The sequence below is a fragment of the Fonsecaea pedrosoi genome, assembly GCF_000835455.1.
Source record: "Fonsecaea pedrosoi CBS 271.37 unplaced genomic scaffold supercont1.1, whole genome shotgun sequence".
Lineage (NCBI taxonomy): Eukaryota > Fungi > Ascomycota > Eurotiomycetes > Chaetothyriales > Herpotrichiellaceae > Fonsecaea > Fonsecaea pedrosoi.
Window position 1 is genome coordinate 1,111,797 of NW_013550615.1, and position 17,380 is coordinate 1,129,176.

At 51.3% G+C, this 17,380-nt stretch overlaps 6 protein-coding genes across 6 annotated transcripts; 2 read left to right on the plus strand and 4 right to left on the minus strand.

Moving 5' to 3' along the window:
• Window positions 1–609: 609 nt before the first annotated feature.
• On the minus strand, window positions 610–2,630 carry Z517_00395 (uncharacterized protein; the record flags this gene model as incomplete). The annotated part of the gene is made up of 3 exons (XM_013433361.1): window positions 610–2,283; window positions 2,340–2,550; window positions 2,599–2,630. 3 exons carry the CDS (start codon window positions 2,628–2,630, stop codon window positions 610–612), a joined length of 1,917 nt encoding a protein of 638 aa, XP_013288815.1.
• A 2,282-nt stretch (window positions 2,631–4,912) lies between these two features.
• On the minus strand, window positions 4,913–6,655 carry Z517_00396 (uncharacterized protein; the record flags this gene model as incomplete). Its single annotated transcript, XM_013433362.1, has 1 exon — window positions 4,913–6,655. The coding sequence occupies one exon, from the start codon at window positions 6,653–6,655 to the stop codon at window positions 4,913–4,915; it is 1,743 nt and encodes a 580-aa protein (XP_013288816.1).
• An 890-nt stretch (window positions 6,656–7,545) lies between these two features.
• Z517_00397 (uncharacterized protein) lies at window positions 7,546–8,269 on the minus strand (the record flags this gene model as incomplete). The annotated part of the gene is made up of 4 exons (XM_013433363.1): window positions 7,546–7,790; window positions 7,849–8,001; window positions 8,067–8,178; window positions 8,255–8,269. 4 exons carry the CDS (start codon window positions 8,267–8,269, stop codon window positions 7,546–7,548), a joined length of 525 nt encoding a protein of 174 aa, XP_013288817.1.
• Window positions 8,270–8,933: 664 nt separating this feature from the next.
• On the plus strand, window positions 8,934–10,274 carry Z517_00398 (uncharacterized protein; the record flags this gene model as incomplete). Its single annotated transcript, XM_013433364.1, has 1 exon — window positions 8,934–10,274. The coding sequence occupies one exon, from the start codon at window positions 8,934–8,936 to the stop codon at window positions 10,272–10,274; it is 1,341 nt and encodes a 446-aa protein (XP_013288818.1).
• A 719-nt stretch (window positions 10,275–10,993) lies between these two features.
• Window positions 10,994–13,174, plus strand: Z517_00399 (uncharacterized protein; the record flags this gene model as incomplete). Its single annotated transcript, XM_013433365.1, has 1 exon — window positions 10,994–13,174. The coding sequence occupies one exon, from the start codon at window positions 10,994–10,996 to the stop codon at window positions 13,172–13,174; it is 2,181 nt and encodes a 726-aa protein (XP_013288819.1).
• A 770-nt stretch (window positions 13,175–13,944) lies between these two features.
• Window positions 13,945–17,091, minus strand: Z517_00400 (uncharacterized protein; the record flags this gene model as incomplete). The annotated part of the gene is made up of 1 exon (XM_013433366.1): window positions 13,945–17,091. One exon carries the CDS (start codon window positions 17,089–17,091, stop codon window positions 13,945–13,947), a length of 3,147 nt encoding a protein of 1,048 aa, XP_013288820.1.
• Between the last annotated feature and the right edge of the window lie 289 nt (window positions 17,092–17,380).

A 17,380-nucleotide genomic window follows, 5' to 3' on the forward strand; every position in this document is an offset into this window, starting at 1 on the left:
ATGATGGACGCGTCAAGGAAAGCGAACCGCGAAGAGTAGAGAGAATCCAAAGATGAAATTCGTGCTAGGCATGAAGCCATCTCGTCATTAAGTTATAATCATCATCATCATGCTGCATGAGTCTGTGTCCTTACAGACATTGGTACAGAGGTAATTACTGGTAGTCTATGTCTAGGTTATCGGGAAGAAATTCCGCCAAGCCTCATAACGCAGCCTCGTTGGTTGGAGGCGAGGCTGAACGAAAGAGGCTCTGCCACTCCCTCATCCCTTTTCCTTTTCAACTTTTAGGGTCATCAGCGAGGTATCCCCGGAGAAGTCACCCCCTCCCTCGACAAGAGAAAATTTCTCAACCGATTCGTCACTTTTAAGCCACCATTGTCCCATTCATTAGTACATCGACTTCTATCCTTCCCCAACCCGGAAAACTTCGCTCGGACGAGGAATATGCTGTTAACACCATAACATTGGGAAACTGAAAATGAAGCTAGATCCCCGTGGATCTAACCAGCCGAATATTTGCACATCTCAGCATGTAGAAAAGGAGAGAATTCCGTCGAGTATATCGATCAAGGTTGCGAGCGAGGGACGTAGCAAATTATATTGCACATGTTAATGTTGCTGAATCATTCCGGCCAGATAACTCAATTCAGCAAGGAGTTCTTGCATACTGGTGGAATGAGGAATTGTTGAGTCGTCATAGCTCGATACTTGAGGCTGATATACATCGGCGCGGTGGTTTTCGTCCACAACCAAAGGTGACACATGCTTGGCAATCGATGCGGGTTTTTGCATGGGTCCAGACCCGATATCCTCGGAGGGCAGGCTATAATGCTGAAAGCTGGTCCAGGAAAAATGGGAATCATTGGCGCTGCCAGGGTTCACGTAAGCGCATGGAACAGTTGAGGAAGCAACCGAGCTGATAGTTGAAAAACTGAGGGCCAAGGGAAGCCCCTCTGGTTTGGAGGCATTGGAAGTGGTTGCGCCCGAACAGTCTTTGTTAGTTTGGCCCTCGTCGATAGTGTTTGGATTGTCATTTAGGAAGTCGAGTGCTGCGTCTGGTAGTGGACTTATAGGCTCGAAATCAAGAATGCTCGAGCCTAGCTCCGATTGGGGTGAAAATTTGGTGGTCCCGTCCGTCCAATCCGAGAAGCGGCTTCGGCCGTGAAAGAAGCGATCCGTGTACGGTTCTGTCTCGATGGTGGTGCAGGAGAAATGACTGCGAAGGTTTTCAGTACCATCTGACTCCTCGTTGGTAGAGGGTTCATCCACAACACTTGGGGGATATGCTGAGGATGGTGTATTCGGTAAAGTTGGTAGACGTTTCTCCAGATCTAGAGGCGCTCGCATGTCACTGGCCTCCTTTTCGCCCTCGACTTTCACCGCAGTGAGAGGCCAAACAGGGGTATTGGCTGCTGAAGCAACCTCCTTTAAGGTCGACAGAGGTTGGTACTGCGCAGTGGACTCATCTGACGTCCCTAGGTTAGACGAGATGTCTGGTTGCAGCGAACTACGGAGTGGCGAAGGTTCACGCGACAAAGACCGCTGGCGCCGATGATATGCAAAGGACGAAATCGGCAGGTGCCCGAAAGGCTCAGGCCCGTTGATTGGCCGACGTAGGGCAAGCTCTCCTGTAGGCTCAGATATTGTGTTATCCTCCACCTCCGGAATCGAAGCAGGTGTCTCGAGTACAGTCCTCTTGGGGGTGATGCTGCGTTCTGACACGCCCTGTGAATGACCTCTTGATGCCGAATCCTCTAAGAGGCACCGACCTCGATCCATTGTAGCCCCAGGGCTCGCTAGACGTGGCGATGTCAGAGCTCGAAACGCACCGATGATACCAACCGAGCGGTTACTCCCTCGAGATGTCGACCTCGAAGGTACCTCAACTGATGGCTTCATTCGGACAACTCTGTGGCTATTGGCCCCACCAGGTTGAGAAGATGCGGTGGTGGATGTCGACCTTCCTCTTCTGCTAGGGAGGGACGATGCACTCGCGGGAGAGCTGGAGGAAGACCACGACTGTTGCGGCAAGGTTGGAGATGTCCTCAGGCGGGGTAGGGATGGCTTTGCTGGCACTGGTCGAGGGTTCAGAAACTTGTCTGTAGGGTTCATGGTGCGATGGTCGGAGCTCGTGGAGCTCACACTGTCGTTGCGGGAGCGGTTGCTGCTGGTGAGTGCGAAGGGAACATTCAAGACGTTGACCAGCTGGCCCGGAAGCATAGGGCAGGAAGTGGTTGACGGTTCTGCCGAGTTGTGAAACTCGATTTCGTCGTCCAATTTGTACTGCGAGGGACCCGTAAGCACAGCAATGGGGTAGAGCGAAGGAAGGTCAAACACACGTAATACCAGTACGTTCCGCCCATCATGAGTCCCCCTTGTCTGGGTGTACCATTGACTGTTGCGTCACCATCACAGATGATGTTGGAGAAGCTATGGCAGCCTGTCCAGTGCTCCGGGCCCGTGCGTGCATCCCTTTGCATAGGATAAGCAGTCTTGAAATTATCCCAAGAACCGTAGAGGTGAACTGATCTGGTGGAAGGCGGACTGCGGCTGTAATAATCATCAGCTTGATTCAGAGAAGGAAAGGACTCAACATACACAAGAAAAGTCACGAGTGTAGTCGGAGCCATCTCTCAAGGTATCAGGAAAAGGTCAAATATAAGAAGCAGAATGCTTCTATTTTTAAGATGAAGGCCACAAACAACACCAGTCCCAAGGTAATCGAACAAGACTCTCTGTCCAGCAGGAAAGTACTGGGTATCACGGGAGGCAGAGCCACAAAGGAAACAAAAGGAAAAAGAATCCAACAATGCAGCCGATAGAGAGAAGAACAATATTTGGATAGCCTGATATGTAAGGCCACAGGCTACTGGGAAGACAACACAACGTCTCCTGGCTGAGTCCGTGTTTAGATGTGCGTTGCTGGACAAAATATAGTCGAATCCAGGCCCTAAAGGTGACGCCACGGGAGGGGAAGTTCCGCAAGTACCAGATTGGACACTATTTCTGCACAGAGGGTGAAACTGAGGTTGGCCTCAAATCAGCTTGTGCAGCATGTGCGGCAGTGTCTGTGATGGTAGCATGATGGGGGCCAAGGAGGGGGATCCTCGTTTGAGAGCGCTGAAACTGAGTGACGGCCGAGATGGAAATGGACCGCGCGTGTTTGAGGATTGGACGAGCAAAGACGAGCGACGTCGATGTGGAATTGAGTCCAATTAGAAGAGATGAAGAAGGTACAATGTCGAGTCTTGTCAGGCGCTTGGTGATGGTGATTGCAGGAGAGCAGGAGCAATTCAGGGTCCGGCGGTTATTGAGGTGGAAGTGAGTGGTGTTTCGGCCAGCAACGAATGGCAATGGGATGAGCGTAAATGAGTGGCTCGGATGTGCAACAGGGTAAGCAGCATAGAAGATTGCAGCACGAGCGTGAGAGGGTAAGAGGGCAAGGAAACTATTACATTGGTGGACCAATGCAGATTATAAGAGTTTTGCCAGCAACATGATATGATGTCTGAAAGATGCTGCTGTCATCATGCAGCCTGGGAAGTTTGACAGATGAAATCCCGCCCGGTTCGATCTTGTCCACCTCTAGTCCAATGTCCACGACCATATCTCTATTATTTCCGAGTCCCTTGCTCAGCAAGCGAGAGAACGGGCCCGCTCGAATCGAGAGCCGGTTGTTGATCGGAGGTGTCAATTTGGGTCAAGCGAAGAGGCTGGGGCACAAAAGGTAATGGAACGGACATTCGATGGACTCGTGGGTATTTCTGGAAGCGGGCGGGCTGCATGAAGGATTGGACAGAAAAGGGTACAAAGGGCAGGTTGATAGATCAAAACAGAGCAAAACAAGGTAAAGGCCATGCAGTAGCGAATCGTGTTGCCCAGCGCAGTGTGACAGTCAAATTGGCAGAAACTCAAAGGAGAATAGACAACGCATGGCGAGTCCGATGGCTCGGCATGGCGATTGGCCGTTGTTCGTCAGCTCATGCCTCAAGCAGCCTAGTTGGGGGATCACGGACCAGGGGGACCAAGGCACCCCGGCAATCCAGGCACCCCAGGGCCATTAGGGATTCACGGGCCAACTGCATGTCGCCACTTGTCGAGTCTCGGACCCTGAGAGACTTGTTTGGGTGGAGGTGGAGAGCCACTAAAACCGCCCTGGCTTCAGCCAACCTCTGTTCTTGGTACCGCTTTGACTTTCACTTTTCAGCTCACACTGTACCTCGTAATCTCAGTACATAGCAGGAGTACCCGGTACTCATACTTTGTGGCATCTACTTCCGTCGAAAGGTGTATATGGGAAACAACAAAATGACAAGTTCACAGCAACAAAATGAAGAAGCAGCCCTCGCTCCCTGCTGGCTTTGTTTGTATCCCCTATTCATTTGTCAAATTGACGTCTCTGGGTAACCGCCGGCCCTCCTTGCGACATCTCAATTTACCGGGGAATCAGCCACTGAGGGAAAAAAAGGAACCTCAATTTGACCTTGCATGCCGAGGGGCTTGCTTCTAGCCCTTGCTAGGTGTCTCCTCCTCGTATTACGAATAATAGGCTTCATGGTGCCCGTTGCTGGTCACGAGTTTCGTCATTTCATCTCTTGTCAAGTCCCGGCCAGATGCAGCAACGAGTCGATACTGTAGCTCTCACGATCCACACCACTTCGTGCACTATATTTCACCACAAAGTCCTTGTTCAACTTTTATACGGCGAGGATATAGAATGTCGTCCAGGGGCTAATACCGAGTACTTTGCTCGTGTACCCTAGGAGCAAGTGCCTCTGAAGATGACCAGTATTTGTACATCCTAAGGCATCATGCCAATTCATGGAAAACGTCAATCGGGATGGATCCACCCCCGCCCACGATGCCTCCAAAAACGCCCTCAAGTTCGCTGCCCACGCTCGTTATATCAGCATTACCGACGCCGCCGTCGTCTTAGTTCAAAATCATTCTCGTCCAGTTCGTCGTCCTCTTCCTCATTTGTGACTGGTACTCCGTGTTCTTCAGAGATCTCTGCATTGTGATCGTCCGTCAATTCTTCGCTCCCCCAAACGGAATGCAAATCATCAACTCGCTCAATGCCGTGGTTGCCCAACATCCATCGTCCTAGACCAACCACGCCCTCGTAAGCTTCTTGACCCGTGGGAAGAATGTGAGACCTCGGCAGCAAGAAACCATATGTCCCGGTGTCTCTCAGCTTGATTTGGAATGCAAGCTTGACATCAAGATCATGGTAGAAGAAATCCAACGCAGAGCCACCTTGTGGCTCTATCTGGACTCGTGGTGTTTTCGCTCGGTCTCGGAAGACCATGCTACCTTGGCACGCGCTTTCGACTCCATAATGATGCCCGTTGGTCAATCGGAAAGACTTCGCGATCCCAATGGCAACCTCTTCGAGGTCTTCGAGGTTTGGTGGCTCTGTATCGCAAGTGTAGCTGTAAGGGTAGAGCACTTCCTGAGAGTAGGAGTGGAAGTCTAGATACGACATAAATGTGACGTTATTGTTGGCCGTCAAGTTTTGAGCCCACCCTGTCAACATTTGCGCTTCAACTGCAGCCAACGGTCCGGGGCCGGCATAATCGTCACTACAGGCGTTATCTGTGTTCCCATAGCCGTCCCATCCGAATTGAAAGGCACGGTCGAGGTCGATACCAGGGCAGAATGGAATAGACGTAGCTTGCCTATTCTTGCGCCACAGTCTGTCGGACGTCCAGGTATACTCATATCCATCAGGGTTCAGCACGGGAACGAAAATCAAGTCGAAATGGTTCAAAATCTTCGTGACTTCCGGAAACTGATCATGCCCATAACGCGTGACAAGGCTGTAGGCGATGTATGCCACTGTCGAGACTGAGATCCATTCGCGAGCATGGCTCCCGCCCACTATCAGCAGTGTCTGCTTCGTGTCATGCGAGTCTGTCGAGCTACCAACGAGCTGCGCTCCGATGCGCAAGGCAGGGATGTCGCGACCCTCCGCCGATTGACCGATACTCATCAGCGAAGCGTGCGTAGGGAAGAGCGAGGCAAGCAACCGTAGCCAGGGATATAGCACCGATAGCGGTTGATAGTCTTGGAAAAATAGATCATGCGGCGTGTTCCCCTTTGCCCTCCAGTCATGTGGGGTCGTGAAGCCCGAAATCTTCTCGTTGGCAAGAGGCGATGCAGGGTATGTATCGTAGACGGCACGCGCAAGATCGTGCATCAATGGCACGTAGGAATCGTGCAAGGAGGACGGTAGAAGGCCAATAAAAGAGGGAACCACTTCCTTTGCTACCCGTATATCGACCCATTCGTTGGTTGCTTCCCAGATGTCCAAGTATAAGATGTCTGCTGCTTCTGAAATCGCCCTCGCCTCATCTTCTGTCTTGATTTGGAAGCGGAGGACAACGTCGCCGCCATAGCGAGCGCGAAAGTTGTCTGGAGCTCTTGCTGCGCCGGCTATGGATGAGGGCTTGTAGGAATATCGACTCGGAATGGACCATATTCGTTCGATGATAGCGTCTCGAAGTCTGCGAAAGGACCCTCTCGGTCTTTCTCGGGGTGTAGGGGTGAGTTTGTTCTGCGGGGAGGTATGAGAGAAAGACTCGCTAGTAGGAACGGAAATGGTGGCAGTGATAAGAGCTGAAAAGATTAATATGCTGCGGAGAAAAGGAGCCATGCTGGGCTGGAGACAGTATTGCTATTGTGACATGTGAGCCGGGACCTGAAGATCAAAGGCGACCCTGATGGTAGATTTTCTGATGTGGAAAGCGAGCACGAGAGCACAGTTCCAGTAGCGGAGACAGCAGCTAGCTCGGTGAGTTGGGAGGAAGGGAGGGCTAAAGGCGCTTTGGATGCTTATCAGATAGAGATGCTTCTCCCCAAGCAATGGGTAACTAAATGCCACAGCCAAGATCCCCAGTCATACGATGATTCTGGAGATCATAGATAGGCACGGACGTAGGAGTAGGACAACAAGTTTTTGGATGGGGCTGTTGAACGTGCAGGGGCGGAGCATGCAGGCAGCGCCATTTCTCTCCTCCAATAAGTGCCAGTACAACAGGGCCTGGGTCTAGTCCCTTTGAAATGACCGCCTAAAGCGAGGGAAGCCTTTCGTCTGCAACTGCGGGGGTCTCCCACCTTTCCAACACACCATCTTGAACAATCACCCATGAGCAAGGCAAAGTGTTCGACAGCGTGACAGCCTCCTTGTGCTATTGGTGCTCGTGGAGAGGGGAGCAAATGTCTAAGGTTTTACTCAAGGGACGTACTTTGCACCAGGCTTGTGTATTCTTTCCTCCCGGGTCGACATTGCATGTCATATGTAAGAAGACAGCAACGGCACAGGCTAGCCAGTCCGTTGGCCAACCTTGCAGAGAGTTCCAAGTCATGGACCAGCAGGGACAAAACATGACTGAAGCGGCAAGCAAGTTGCAGATTCTATTCTTCGTGATGTGCTTGGACGATAATAAGCTATCGCAGGCCATCCACCCCATTCATCATCTCAGAACACCATCATTGTCGTGTCGTATGTATCCTCGAATGCACCAATCGCTGTGGCTTTTTCGCTTACACTTTGTATTCTTCCAGGCCCCATTTCCAAACGGTCGCATATGGTGTCATACCATCCTCACGGAAGTCAACAAGGACGTACATGCCGTTCTCGGTCATTGACTCGCCCTGATAGATGTCGTAGTTGTCCCAGTTGCCGAGAATCTTTTTGGCTGCGGCTGGTGCTTCTGACTGGAATTTCTTGATCTCCTCCTCGCTCTTCCCCTTCTCCTTCAATTTCTCCGTCAGAGCCTTCATGTATTCTGTGCCCGTGTCAATTCTGCAACCTTGACAAACCGCAGTCCGGGGCATGTAACGTACTCTTGAGTTCGGACTGATACGATTTCTTGCTCATTCCACCTTCGAGCTTTTGTAGACGGAACTGGTCGGCAAGATCAAGAACCGTGACCTTGGTGTCATCCGTACCGTCTTCGGCGTCTTCGCCCTCAGCAGATGGATTGGCGCCTTCGAGAACTGAATTCCAAGAGTTTAGTCGGTTTACGGGGGGTTGAGGGATGAGGGATGAGGACGAGACTAACCAAAGTTCTCGGATCCTTTTGTGATCATCTTGCCGTCAATTTCCCACAGGCCATTGCCAATATCGATGATTTTCGATGTGTCAGACGCGAGCTCATCGCCGCTGATGATGTCCTGATATAAAATTGTTAGTTAATTCAGGCGGAGTAGGGTCAAAAGACCCTGTGTTCGAGGATGAAATGGTTTGTACCCTGTAAATGATCATCTTGAATCAAGCGCTGCAGCGAGCAGAGGGAAACAAATAATGGGGAGAGGGTGCGCTTAAAGGTAGAAAGACTGAGCGAAAGAAAAAAAATGAATGAGCGCAAGCCTGGCTGGGTTGACGAGGGGTTCAAGATCGAAAGGGTATCTAGCCCTGTGAATGCCCATCCACTTGGGCAAACTGCGGTGCGGTGTGGGGTTGCGCTGCCACCAAAAATTTTGCTGCGTCCACTTCAATATTGCGCCGCTTGGCGCACGTGATAATTCAATCTCAAGGATAATCACATGACTCCGGTGCAAGGAGGCATGGAGGAGGCAAATTTCCCTTCGTCACCAAATTAATTCTCCGGAAACTCCTGATCCTGATCACCTCTACAGTTCATTCTGGTCGGTCTCTCCACCTCTCTTCTGATGTTCTCATCTTGTCTTAATTCACTCCTTCGCTTCCTTCACTTCTCATAATCTTCTCTTGCTTTCGCTTTCTACTGGTCTTCTACTTTGCTTTTGTCGACTCCCCTCACCGGGCTGAACGTACGCAAACGCGCGCCCTTCCTTTCCACCCCCCATTAGACCCTTGCACGGTCATCCGAGCCTCCCGCGCACACCTTTAATATATCTCCCTGCGATACCTCTCCATCGAACATCGTCCCTGCTCCTCTTGCCATTCCATGTCCGATAACATGGCAAACGCGACGTTTCCGGACCTCCCTGGTCTCCCTTCCTATACCCTGAAACCCCGCCCCTCTATGATCCCGGGCATATCAGATCCACTCCTTCAGCTCCTCGCTCCTATCATTGCCTATTGGGTTGTCTCACTGTTCTTCCACATCTTGGATACCTATGACCTGTGTTCGCAGTACAGGTTGCACACTCCAGCTGAAGTCCTCAAACGCAATCATGTTACCAGATTCGAGGTCCTTCGGGACGTGATTATCCAGCAAATAGTCCAGACAGTGTTTGGATTGATAATCGCTTCTTTTGACCCTGTCGAGACGATCGGTAAAGAGGATTACGATATTGCTGTCTGGGCACAGCGCCTGCGTTTCGCCGAAAGATATATTCCAACATTGCTCGGTTTCATTGGTCTAGATGCTATGTCTCTTGGTCGAAAACTTCAACCCGACTATCCTCAACTCGCAGGCGCTTTGGTGGGAGGGATCTATTCCACACCATCTTTCGCATCGTGGGAAATGACAACCGCGAAGTCGATTTATTGGGTTGGCATTCCTTTGATCCAATTTGTCGTGGCGACTCTGATCGTAGACACATGGCAATATTTCCTTCATCGAGCCATGCACATGAACAAATTTCTTTACACCACCTTCCATTCTCGGCACCATCGTTTGTATGTTCCATACGCGTATGGAGCACTCTACAACCATCCTTTGGAAGGCTTCATGCTTGACACGCTTGGGACGGGAGTGGCCTATTTGACAACCGGGATGACCATTAGACAAGGCATGTGGTTTTTCACCATCTCGTCAATCAAGACGGTTGACGACCATTGCGGATATGCTTTTCCGTGGGATCCTCTGCAACACATTACCTCGAATAATGCGGCTTATCACGACGTGCACCATCAGAGTTGGGGCATTAAGACTAACTTTTCACAACCATTCTTCACATTCTGGGACCGCCTTCTTAATACCGCATGGACCGGTGGTGATGTGTCAGCCCGTTACCAACGCGATAGGATTGCAGCCCAGAAGAAAGTGGACGCAGATGCTACTGCAGCTGCAGCTGCAGCTAACATTGTCAACTCGCCAATCATTGACAAGGGTCATGCAGAGCATCAAGCTCAGTCAAGTCAGAGGCAGGTCCTTGACGACAAAGAAAATGCTGGACCTCAAGCACTCGAGGAGGAAGCAAGGGAAGAACAAGAAGTCAAACAAGCCTTGCGGAGAAGCACCAGACGCAAGAGTGGTTTCGATGCCAAGTCAATATCGGATCGCGTCGCAGGGATTCATAGCAGAAGTCCGGCAATTCTACACGCGGACGGGATGCATTGAACAGCGGTGTATAAAATGTTTACTGTTACGACCAGATTTTTCATGGTACATATTCGGCACTGCTTTTAGGGAGCACAGGGCAAGGAACCGGAATGTGATCAAGATGATGGGGTTTTGGGGGGAAAGAGCCTATGCGCCTTTACTATGTTCTTGCAAATCAAGGTAATGTGTACAAAATACGGGCTGGTGCCCAAAGGTCATGGTGGTACTGGGGTTTGCATATTTGAATAAACAAGAAGGAATTGTCTCCCCGCCTCACTCCAATACTCAAGCCTGATTTTCTCAAGTCTCAAAAGTCCTGGTTGGTCGGCGCAGGCAGCGCAGCCACGGTGACGTTCGTTCTCATTGTCAAAGTCTCCTCCTGACAAAGCAAAATCGTTCCATGTCTGCTTGACATTGCAATGCCTTGATGAGGGACAATGACTACAGTTCTCCTTTGTCCGGCACATTTTCTTTGATCCATTGTCTGTAGGTAGACCTATGAAAGTGCAAACCTCCCAAGGTCCATGCATGCCCTCCGAACTTTGTCCTCGCAACCCCTTCATAGCTAACCAAATTACTTCCTGACAGCAACCTCCCAGACTTTATCCAGACCTTTTTCGTTGAAGCCTGTCACTGAAGCAACTGTTTTCACAATCCCAGGCTCACGCGACGAGCACGACTCAGGTGAGAGATTTTCTCGGTGACACTCTCAAAACCAGAAGAGAAGTGCTGACAAGATGTATATTGAAGAGATCCCGTCTGTGTGCATCCCGACATTTGCGAAACTCCTACAATTCCGACCCAATGAAGCTCCAGAAGTACTGTCATCGCGAATCGCCAAGGGGGTAAAGTCGATACCTTCTTTTCTCAGGTCGAGTCGGTTGGAGAATATCCTATTGCCGCCTCGCGGCCACCTCTGCCAGCAACACAAATCCCTACACTACGATGCCGTGGATGTCGTGCTGCATCATGTCCAGCTTGAGGTGGGAATCCGTCTCAACAATCTCATTGCACACTGCGATCTGCTCTCTCCAGAGCAGTACGATCGAGTCATGAGACTTCGGGCACTGCACGCCTTGTGGCTCACACCAGACGACTACGCAAAAACCTTCTTGGTCTCAAGCCAGGACTCGAAGTGGACCTACCAAAGTGACCGCTGCCGTGCATGCATCCTGTCCCGCATTACATGTGATCTGGAGATTCTCCTGGACCTGAGGTGGACAATCAGGTCGAGGGCAACGTCAACTTTCGTCGCCGCGCATGGAACCCCGAGACTCCAATCATGGGTGCAGGTGTGGATTGCCGCGCTGGCGAAATGTGTGGAGAGGGCGACGGGTCAAGATATCGACCTTGACACCGTTATGCTCCAGAATGAGGAGCAAGCAGTGGCGCTGAAGAAGACAAGAGCTAATGTCGAAGCAGTGAAGAAGGAGAAATACAAGTACATGAAGCTGAGCAGAACGAAAAGCGGAAGAACAAGAGCCAAGCGCACAGGTAGCTCTCGTCTTGTTCCCAATCCCCCGGTTGCCCCTGAACACGAAGCTCCAGGATCAGCAAATCTGGACGGGGCCTGTGACAATCATGCCGGAGAAGGTGTGCCAGGAGAACCGAACGAAGACGATCTCCCGGGCATGGATGCCTACGAGGCGCTGACCAGCACGACCTACCTTCCAAATCAGCCACGTCCTCACATGAAATTTCCATTCGAATCAGATATCAGCTCTGTGTCGGGTGATCCATCCACAAAAGGCCAAAGTCCTTACGGACGTTCTTCCTCGACCACTGAACGCGCATCACACTTTGGCGTTGTCGAAGACCCACCATCTGCTTCTTCACAGACACGCAAATCCTCTACTCACCAGGAGGAAACGCTTGAGTACGTACCGCCGCGGTCACAGTGGAAGACATCACGACAAGAAGAACCAATACGACCGGCCGCCAACGACAGGGTACACGGGCTATTTGGCTCTTCCAGAGATTCTTGGGAAACAGACCCTGTCTTGGCTTCGGCTTCGAGCATTTACTCTGTGGCAACCACGGTGTCCAAGACCCAGAAGCGTCATGCCTCTGCAAGTAGCCAGCGAACAACCAGAGTGAATGAGGATGAGCACGAGCACGAGCACGCTGAAAGCCACAGTCGATCTAAAGGTTGCGCTCTGTCAGGTACAGGACACAACCTGCCATCGGAAAATCCGAGACGCTGTGCAGCAGAGACCTACATCGACCTCGTCGCCCCGTCTCCATTCACAACCACATCTGAAACACCCTCGAGTCCGAAACCTGTACCGGGTTCTAGACTAGGACAATTCACGCCCCCATCCTCGGCATCAGATCTATTCCTCCGTCTGTACGATGAAGTCAGCCGGTCTGCAGCAGATCTAGGTACGACCACACTCTCACCGAGATCGACTCCTACACCGGTAGTGCGGCAGGACCCGTCGAGGCCTTCGCGGCGTTTAGTGTCTTCAACAGAAGAGATCCTTGACCTGTACGACGACACGATCAGTTCCACCTCTCCGGACAAAAGCCCCAGCTCCTCGTCGCCAGACACGCCCCCCACACCATCGACATGGGCATGGGCGGCGACGGGGAAGAAGTCGACTCCCGAGCGCCTCTCTGTGAGGGTGCACACGAGTGAAAGACGAAACCACGACAGAAGGAGCTTGACCCACGCCATCCACAGCAACGTGCGCCTGCGGGACAGTCCAGTATCGCGAAGCTCTCCCAGTCGGAGCGAAAGCAAAAGCAAAAGCAGTGGCAGAAGCATACACCAAAGCCAGAGCCAGAGCCAGAGTCAGGGCCGATCCCGGGTCAGTGAGAGCAGGGACGACGTCCAATCCACGTGGAGCGGAGCGTACGAGTCGGAGATCGCATCGAGGAATGATCTTGGTTGGTATTACCAGGGCAGGAGGAGATAGACCTGACCACTCACTCACTCAGTCAGTTAGTCAGTTAGTCAGTCAGTCAGTCTAGGAAGTCCGGTCCATCAAGGATGGTCTCCCTTCTAGGCCTCGATAGGTAGGGGTTTAGGATGATTGGAGAGAAGGAGGGAAAGGGATACCGGGTAAGGTTGTAAGGTTGTTAGATGCTTATAATACGAAATCGAACAAATGTCTCTCACAACGTCAGAAGTGTCTATATGTATTGTGATAAATATGTTCCAGGACCCACTAGGATTTCGGTACCGAGTTGGTGAGCCTGGCGAGCCTGATCTGTATATGTATGCAGGTGTACATATATATACATTTCAATTACCTCATCCTCTATACAAGATGATTCGTCTACCACCACCATATGGATTACCCGTAAATACAGAGCCCGTGTCACTCGTCAGAGCACCAAATAATCAAGGTAGAGATGAGATAAGATGAGATGCATGGGGCTCAATCGAGTGGGTAGAACTACGTCTGGGAGAGCTCTATCCAGCTATCTATCTATCCGTCCATCTATCGATTTATGTAGCGTTAGGTAAAAAGGTAATTTGACCTCCAGATCATCGTGCTTGCGGTGAGTCGATCTGAGTGCTGACAAGTGATCAATGCGAAAGAAAGTAACAAGAACAAGAACAGTACCAAGACTAGCGGCCTGATATTGGGATGCAGCCTTGTCTTTCCTTTCCATTCCAGTCCAGCAGGTCGCAAGGCAAGCAATACCAGCTGCCAGGTCCGGTCAACTTTCAGAGAGGAGACTATTCGAGCCTGCGCTTCTTCATTGCTGCTCGACTTTCAGTGCTGGTTCCATCATCGTCGCCAGGCCTCGGTTCCGTAGAGGTCAGATCCGCTGAGACGCTGCCTCGCGCCGCCACGTCCAGCATTGGCACCTCGCAGCCGTCACCGGTCTGAGCACGCTTAGCATTCACACCCACACTGGTCCTTGTGTTGCGTGTCTTACCAATGTCAACTCCATTGCTCGTTGTGTGCTCCGCCGTGGGCCCATCGAGCATGGCGGGAAGAGCAGGGTGGTGAGCTGCTGTTCCATCACCGTTGCTCACCTGCGCTCCCCCAGGTGTTCGCTGACTCTGTGCCTCGTCCGCAGTTCCTTCTACCAGTCCCTGTTTCTTGTTTTTTTTCATGTGCTTCTCCTTGCTCTTGTCCATCTTTTTCTTGTTTGTTTCCAGGGCTTGCAGCCTCTTTAATCTCCTGCTCTCTATGTCTGCTTTCTGTTGAGCGGCTGCTCCCATGCGTAACTGGGCTCTCTTTTCCTCCTCTATCTCAAACATCTTGGAGATTGCAGGGAACAGGCGTTTCATGTGTTGAATTTGTGAGACACGCATGTGCATTAGGTCAAAAGCCACAGCGATGTTGAGGTCACGCACGGCCGAGTCAGGTTGTGCCCACGACGAAGGATCCAATTTTGGTGTAGAATGATACTCCGATTCTAAGCCGTCTTCATTGCCATGGGCACTTGTGTTGATCACCTCAGCATCAACGTCATCAAGCAAGTCTTCTTCGGAGACACGCTCTGGCATTTTGACACTGCTGAAGACGGGGATTTTCTGGTATCGCTGACTGAAATGTGTGAGGATGAGGTTTTTGGCGCGCATACTCAATGCGACACCCACAGCCTCGCCGGTTGTGCTGTGCTTTTTAGCCATAGCATCACCTTCCATGCCGTCGTCAAAAGTGGCTTCATGTACTAGGACGTCTGAGTCGGCGCCAATTTCGCAGAATGCCTCGTTGGGACGACAATCGCCACTGTAGGAAAATTTGAACCCATTTTTAAAAGTGACAGAGACGGCCTGTGCACCATGGCAGTGACTGACTTTCACAGTGCGCAGTTCACTGATGTAAAGGTCATTCTGCATCTCAAAGTGCCTGCCTCGATGAAAAAGGCCTCTGTGGGGATCACAGGCGATCGGGGTGCAGAGCATATCGGTCGGTATGCCCATAACAGATTCGTAGTCATCCAAATAGTCGATCATGTTGATCTCAGACATCATATACGGAGGTGGGGGACGATCACGTTGCCCAGAATCGGACAGTCGTTGAGCAGTCTGGAATACTGCCTTTAGTATCGACACCGTGCCCAGATGATGGTCTGCGTGAAGATGCGATATCCAAATTCCTCGGAGGTTGAACAGAATTTCATCCAGCTGATCAGCGTTATAAAGCCTTTTCAACTGACCAAGAGTACCTTCACCGCAATCGAACAGGTAGTTCCCCATCCCATTGGGCATGCGAAGAAGAAGAGATGAGACGTTGCGATATTTTGAGGGAGCTGCTGAGCCGGTTCCTAGCGTTACGATTTCCGGCTCATCCAAATCCATGCCACTTCTGAACCCAGGGTCTGAAGCACGGTACGTTGACAGATCCTCTGGCAACACTTCTTGTACTGCTTGCTCTAGAGGCGTTGTAAATGCCTCCAAGTCAAGGCCGGATACGACCTCACCATCATCTATGGCGGGATGGGGCTCGACATGCACTTTCAGACCTCTCCTCGCTGGTATGATTCGGACTTTGTCGAAGAGATTGTCTAGCTCAACCACAGATGTATCGATCATACTTCGATACGCATTCGAATTGTCAAACCTGGGGATGGAGAACAGGCTTGGTGCGATCTGGGACAGTCTGGCCGAGGATATGGCGGAAGAATCATAGGCAATGTAGTCATTGCATAGATGAGGGTCCGAGATGATATGCTTCAGGTCTTTGAGTTTGTGGAGCAGTTGGCGAAATTTGTCCGCCTCTAGTACTTTACCTTTGGTCATCCAGACTGCGGTCTCGACTCCCTCCAAAATCCAGTCGGCCTGGTCATCCAATTGTCGCTCGAGCTCTTCAAGATAGCCGGCGGAGGGTATATCGAACAATGCGAACCCTCTGCCCGGCCGAGTTGGATTCAAGACCATTTCCGGCGTGATTGTAGCTTGGGTACCGTCATCACTCTCGACGGATTCCCCAGCCACCAGTTTTGCGTACTTTGGCCCCGGGCGCAAACCCAAGGCCTTTGCTTTTGCAACGTCAAATTCACCACGCTGAGGATGACCCTTTACAATGTAGGACATCGCAACAGTTTCCGGCAAGCCCCTTGCAGGTGGGAGCTCCTGTACAGTTGAAGCAGGCCAGGGACTGCGAACGAGGACTTCCGTGTCGGGCGCAAGGGTGGTTTTATCCATGTCAAAAACAGGATAAGTGGTCAGTGTTTTCGTCTCGGGATCCCTCACCCACACCACTGCTGGCAGTTTGATGTCCTTGAGCTTTGCTTGCAAGAGTTGATCACGCCTCCAATCAGAATCGAACATGTTGTTCACAACTTCGTTTCGTAAAGTTTGCTCCCTCTCCAACTGCACCTCATCCATAGTAGACCCTTCAGTTCTGTTAGGTAGCGTGGATATGCTACAGCGATCCTCGAGGGGCAGTGCCCACACCCGGATATTCTCATCCACGTGTATCGGCTTCGGATCGGTCCTGTTCTTGTAAACGTCGACCTCGTGAACTGACAATGGCATCCCCGTACGGAAAACAAATCGGCGCGCACATGCAAACGAGTGTAGCTGCTTTGGTCCTGCATGTATGTGCAATCTAGGACGTTTCATGGTGTCTTCATCAATCTCCGACTGCTGCACGTCTGCCATTGACAGGATGAGGCCTATAACGCCTCCATTGTTCCAGAGCGTCTTTCCAGAGAGGAAGAGGCCACGAACTTTCCGGAGTCCAATCCCACGTTGTACAGTTGCTCTTTGAGTTCCTTCGGTGATCTCCCCAAATATGTATCTCTTGGAGTCGAAGTGCAATACGAGCGCCGTTCCAGGAGTATCAGAGGTGGGGGTTGTAATGAACTGGAAGTGGAAATTTGTGCGCACCCCGACCGGTTTGGCACCCTCCTTTTGCGGACGCATTGTGTGGGAGTCTGGGAGGGTCGTGGTCGACAGTTCCTCAATGCCAACTTGTCCCGGTGGACCACTTTTGCTGTAGGCTTTACGCCACGACCAGACTGTAGATAGTCTCTGCGCAGGCGGGCGGGAAATGCTCAGGCGGGCTCTAGGGGCACTAAAATCTCTCTCTTGTATTCCTGCACTTCCTTCATCCCAGATCAGTCTTCCTTTTGTTGAGACACAACGTTTTGCTCCCAGGCGCGGCCGCTGTCGTCTGGCCGTATAAGATTTTGGGTTCCGGAAGAGTTCAGGA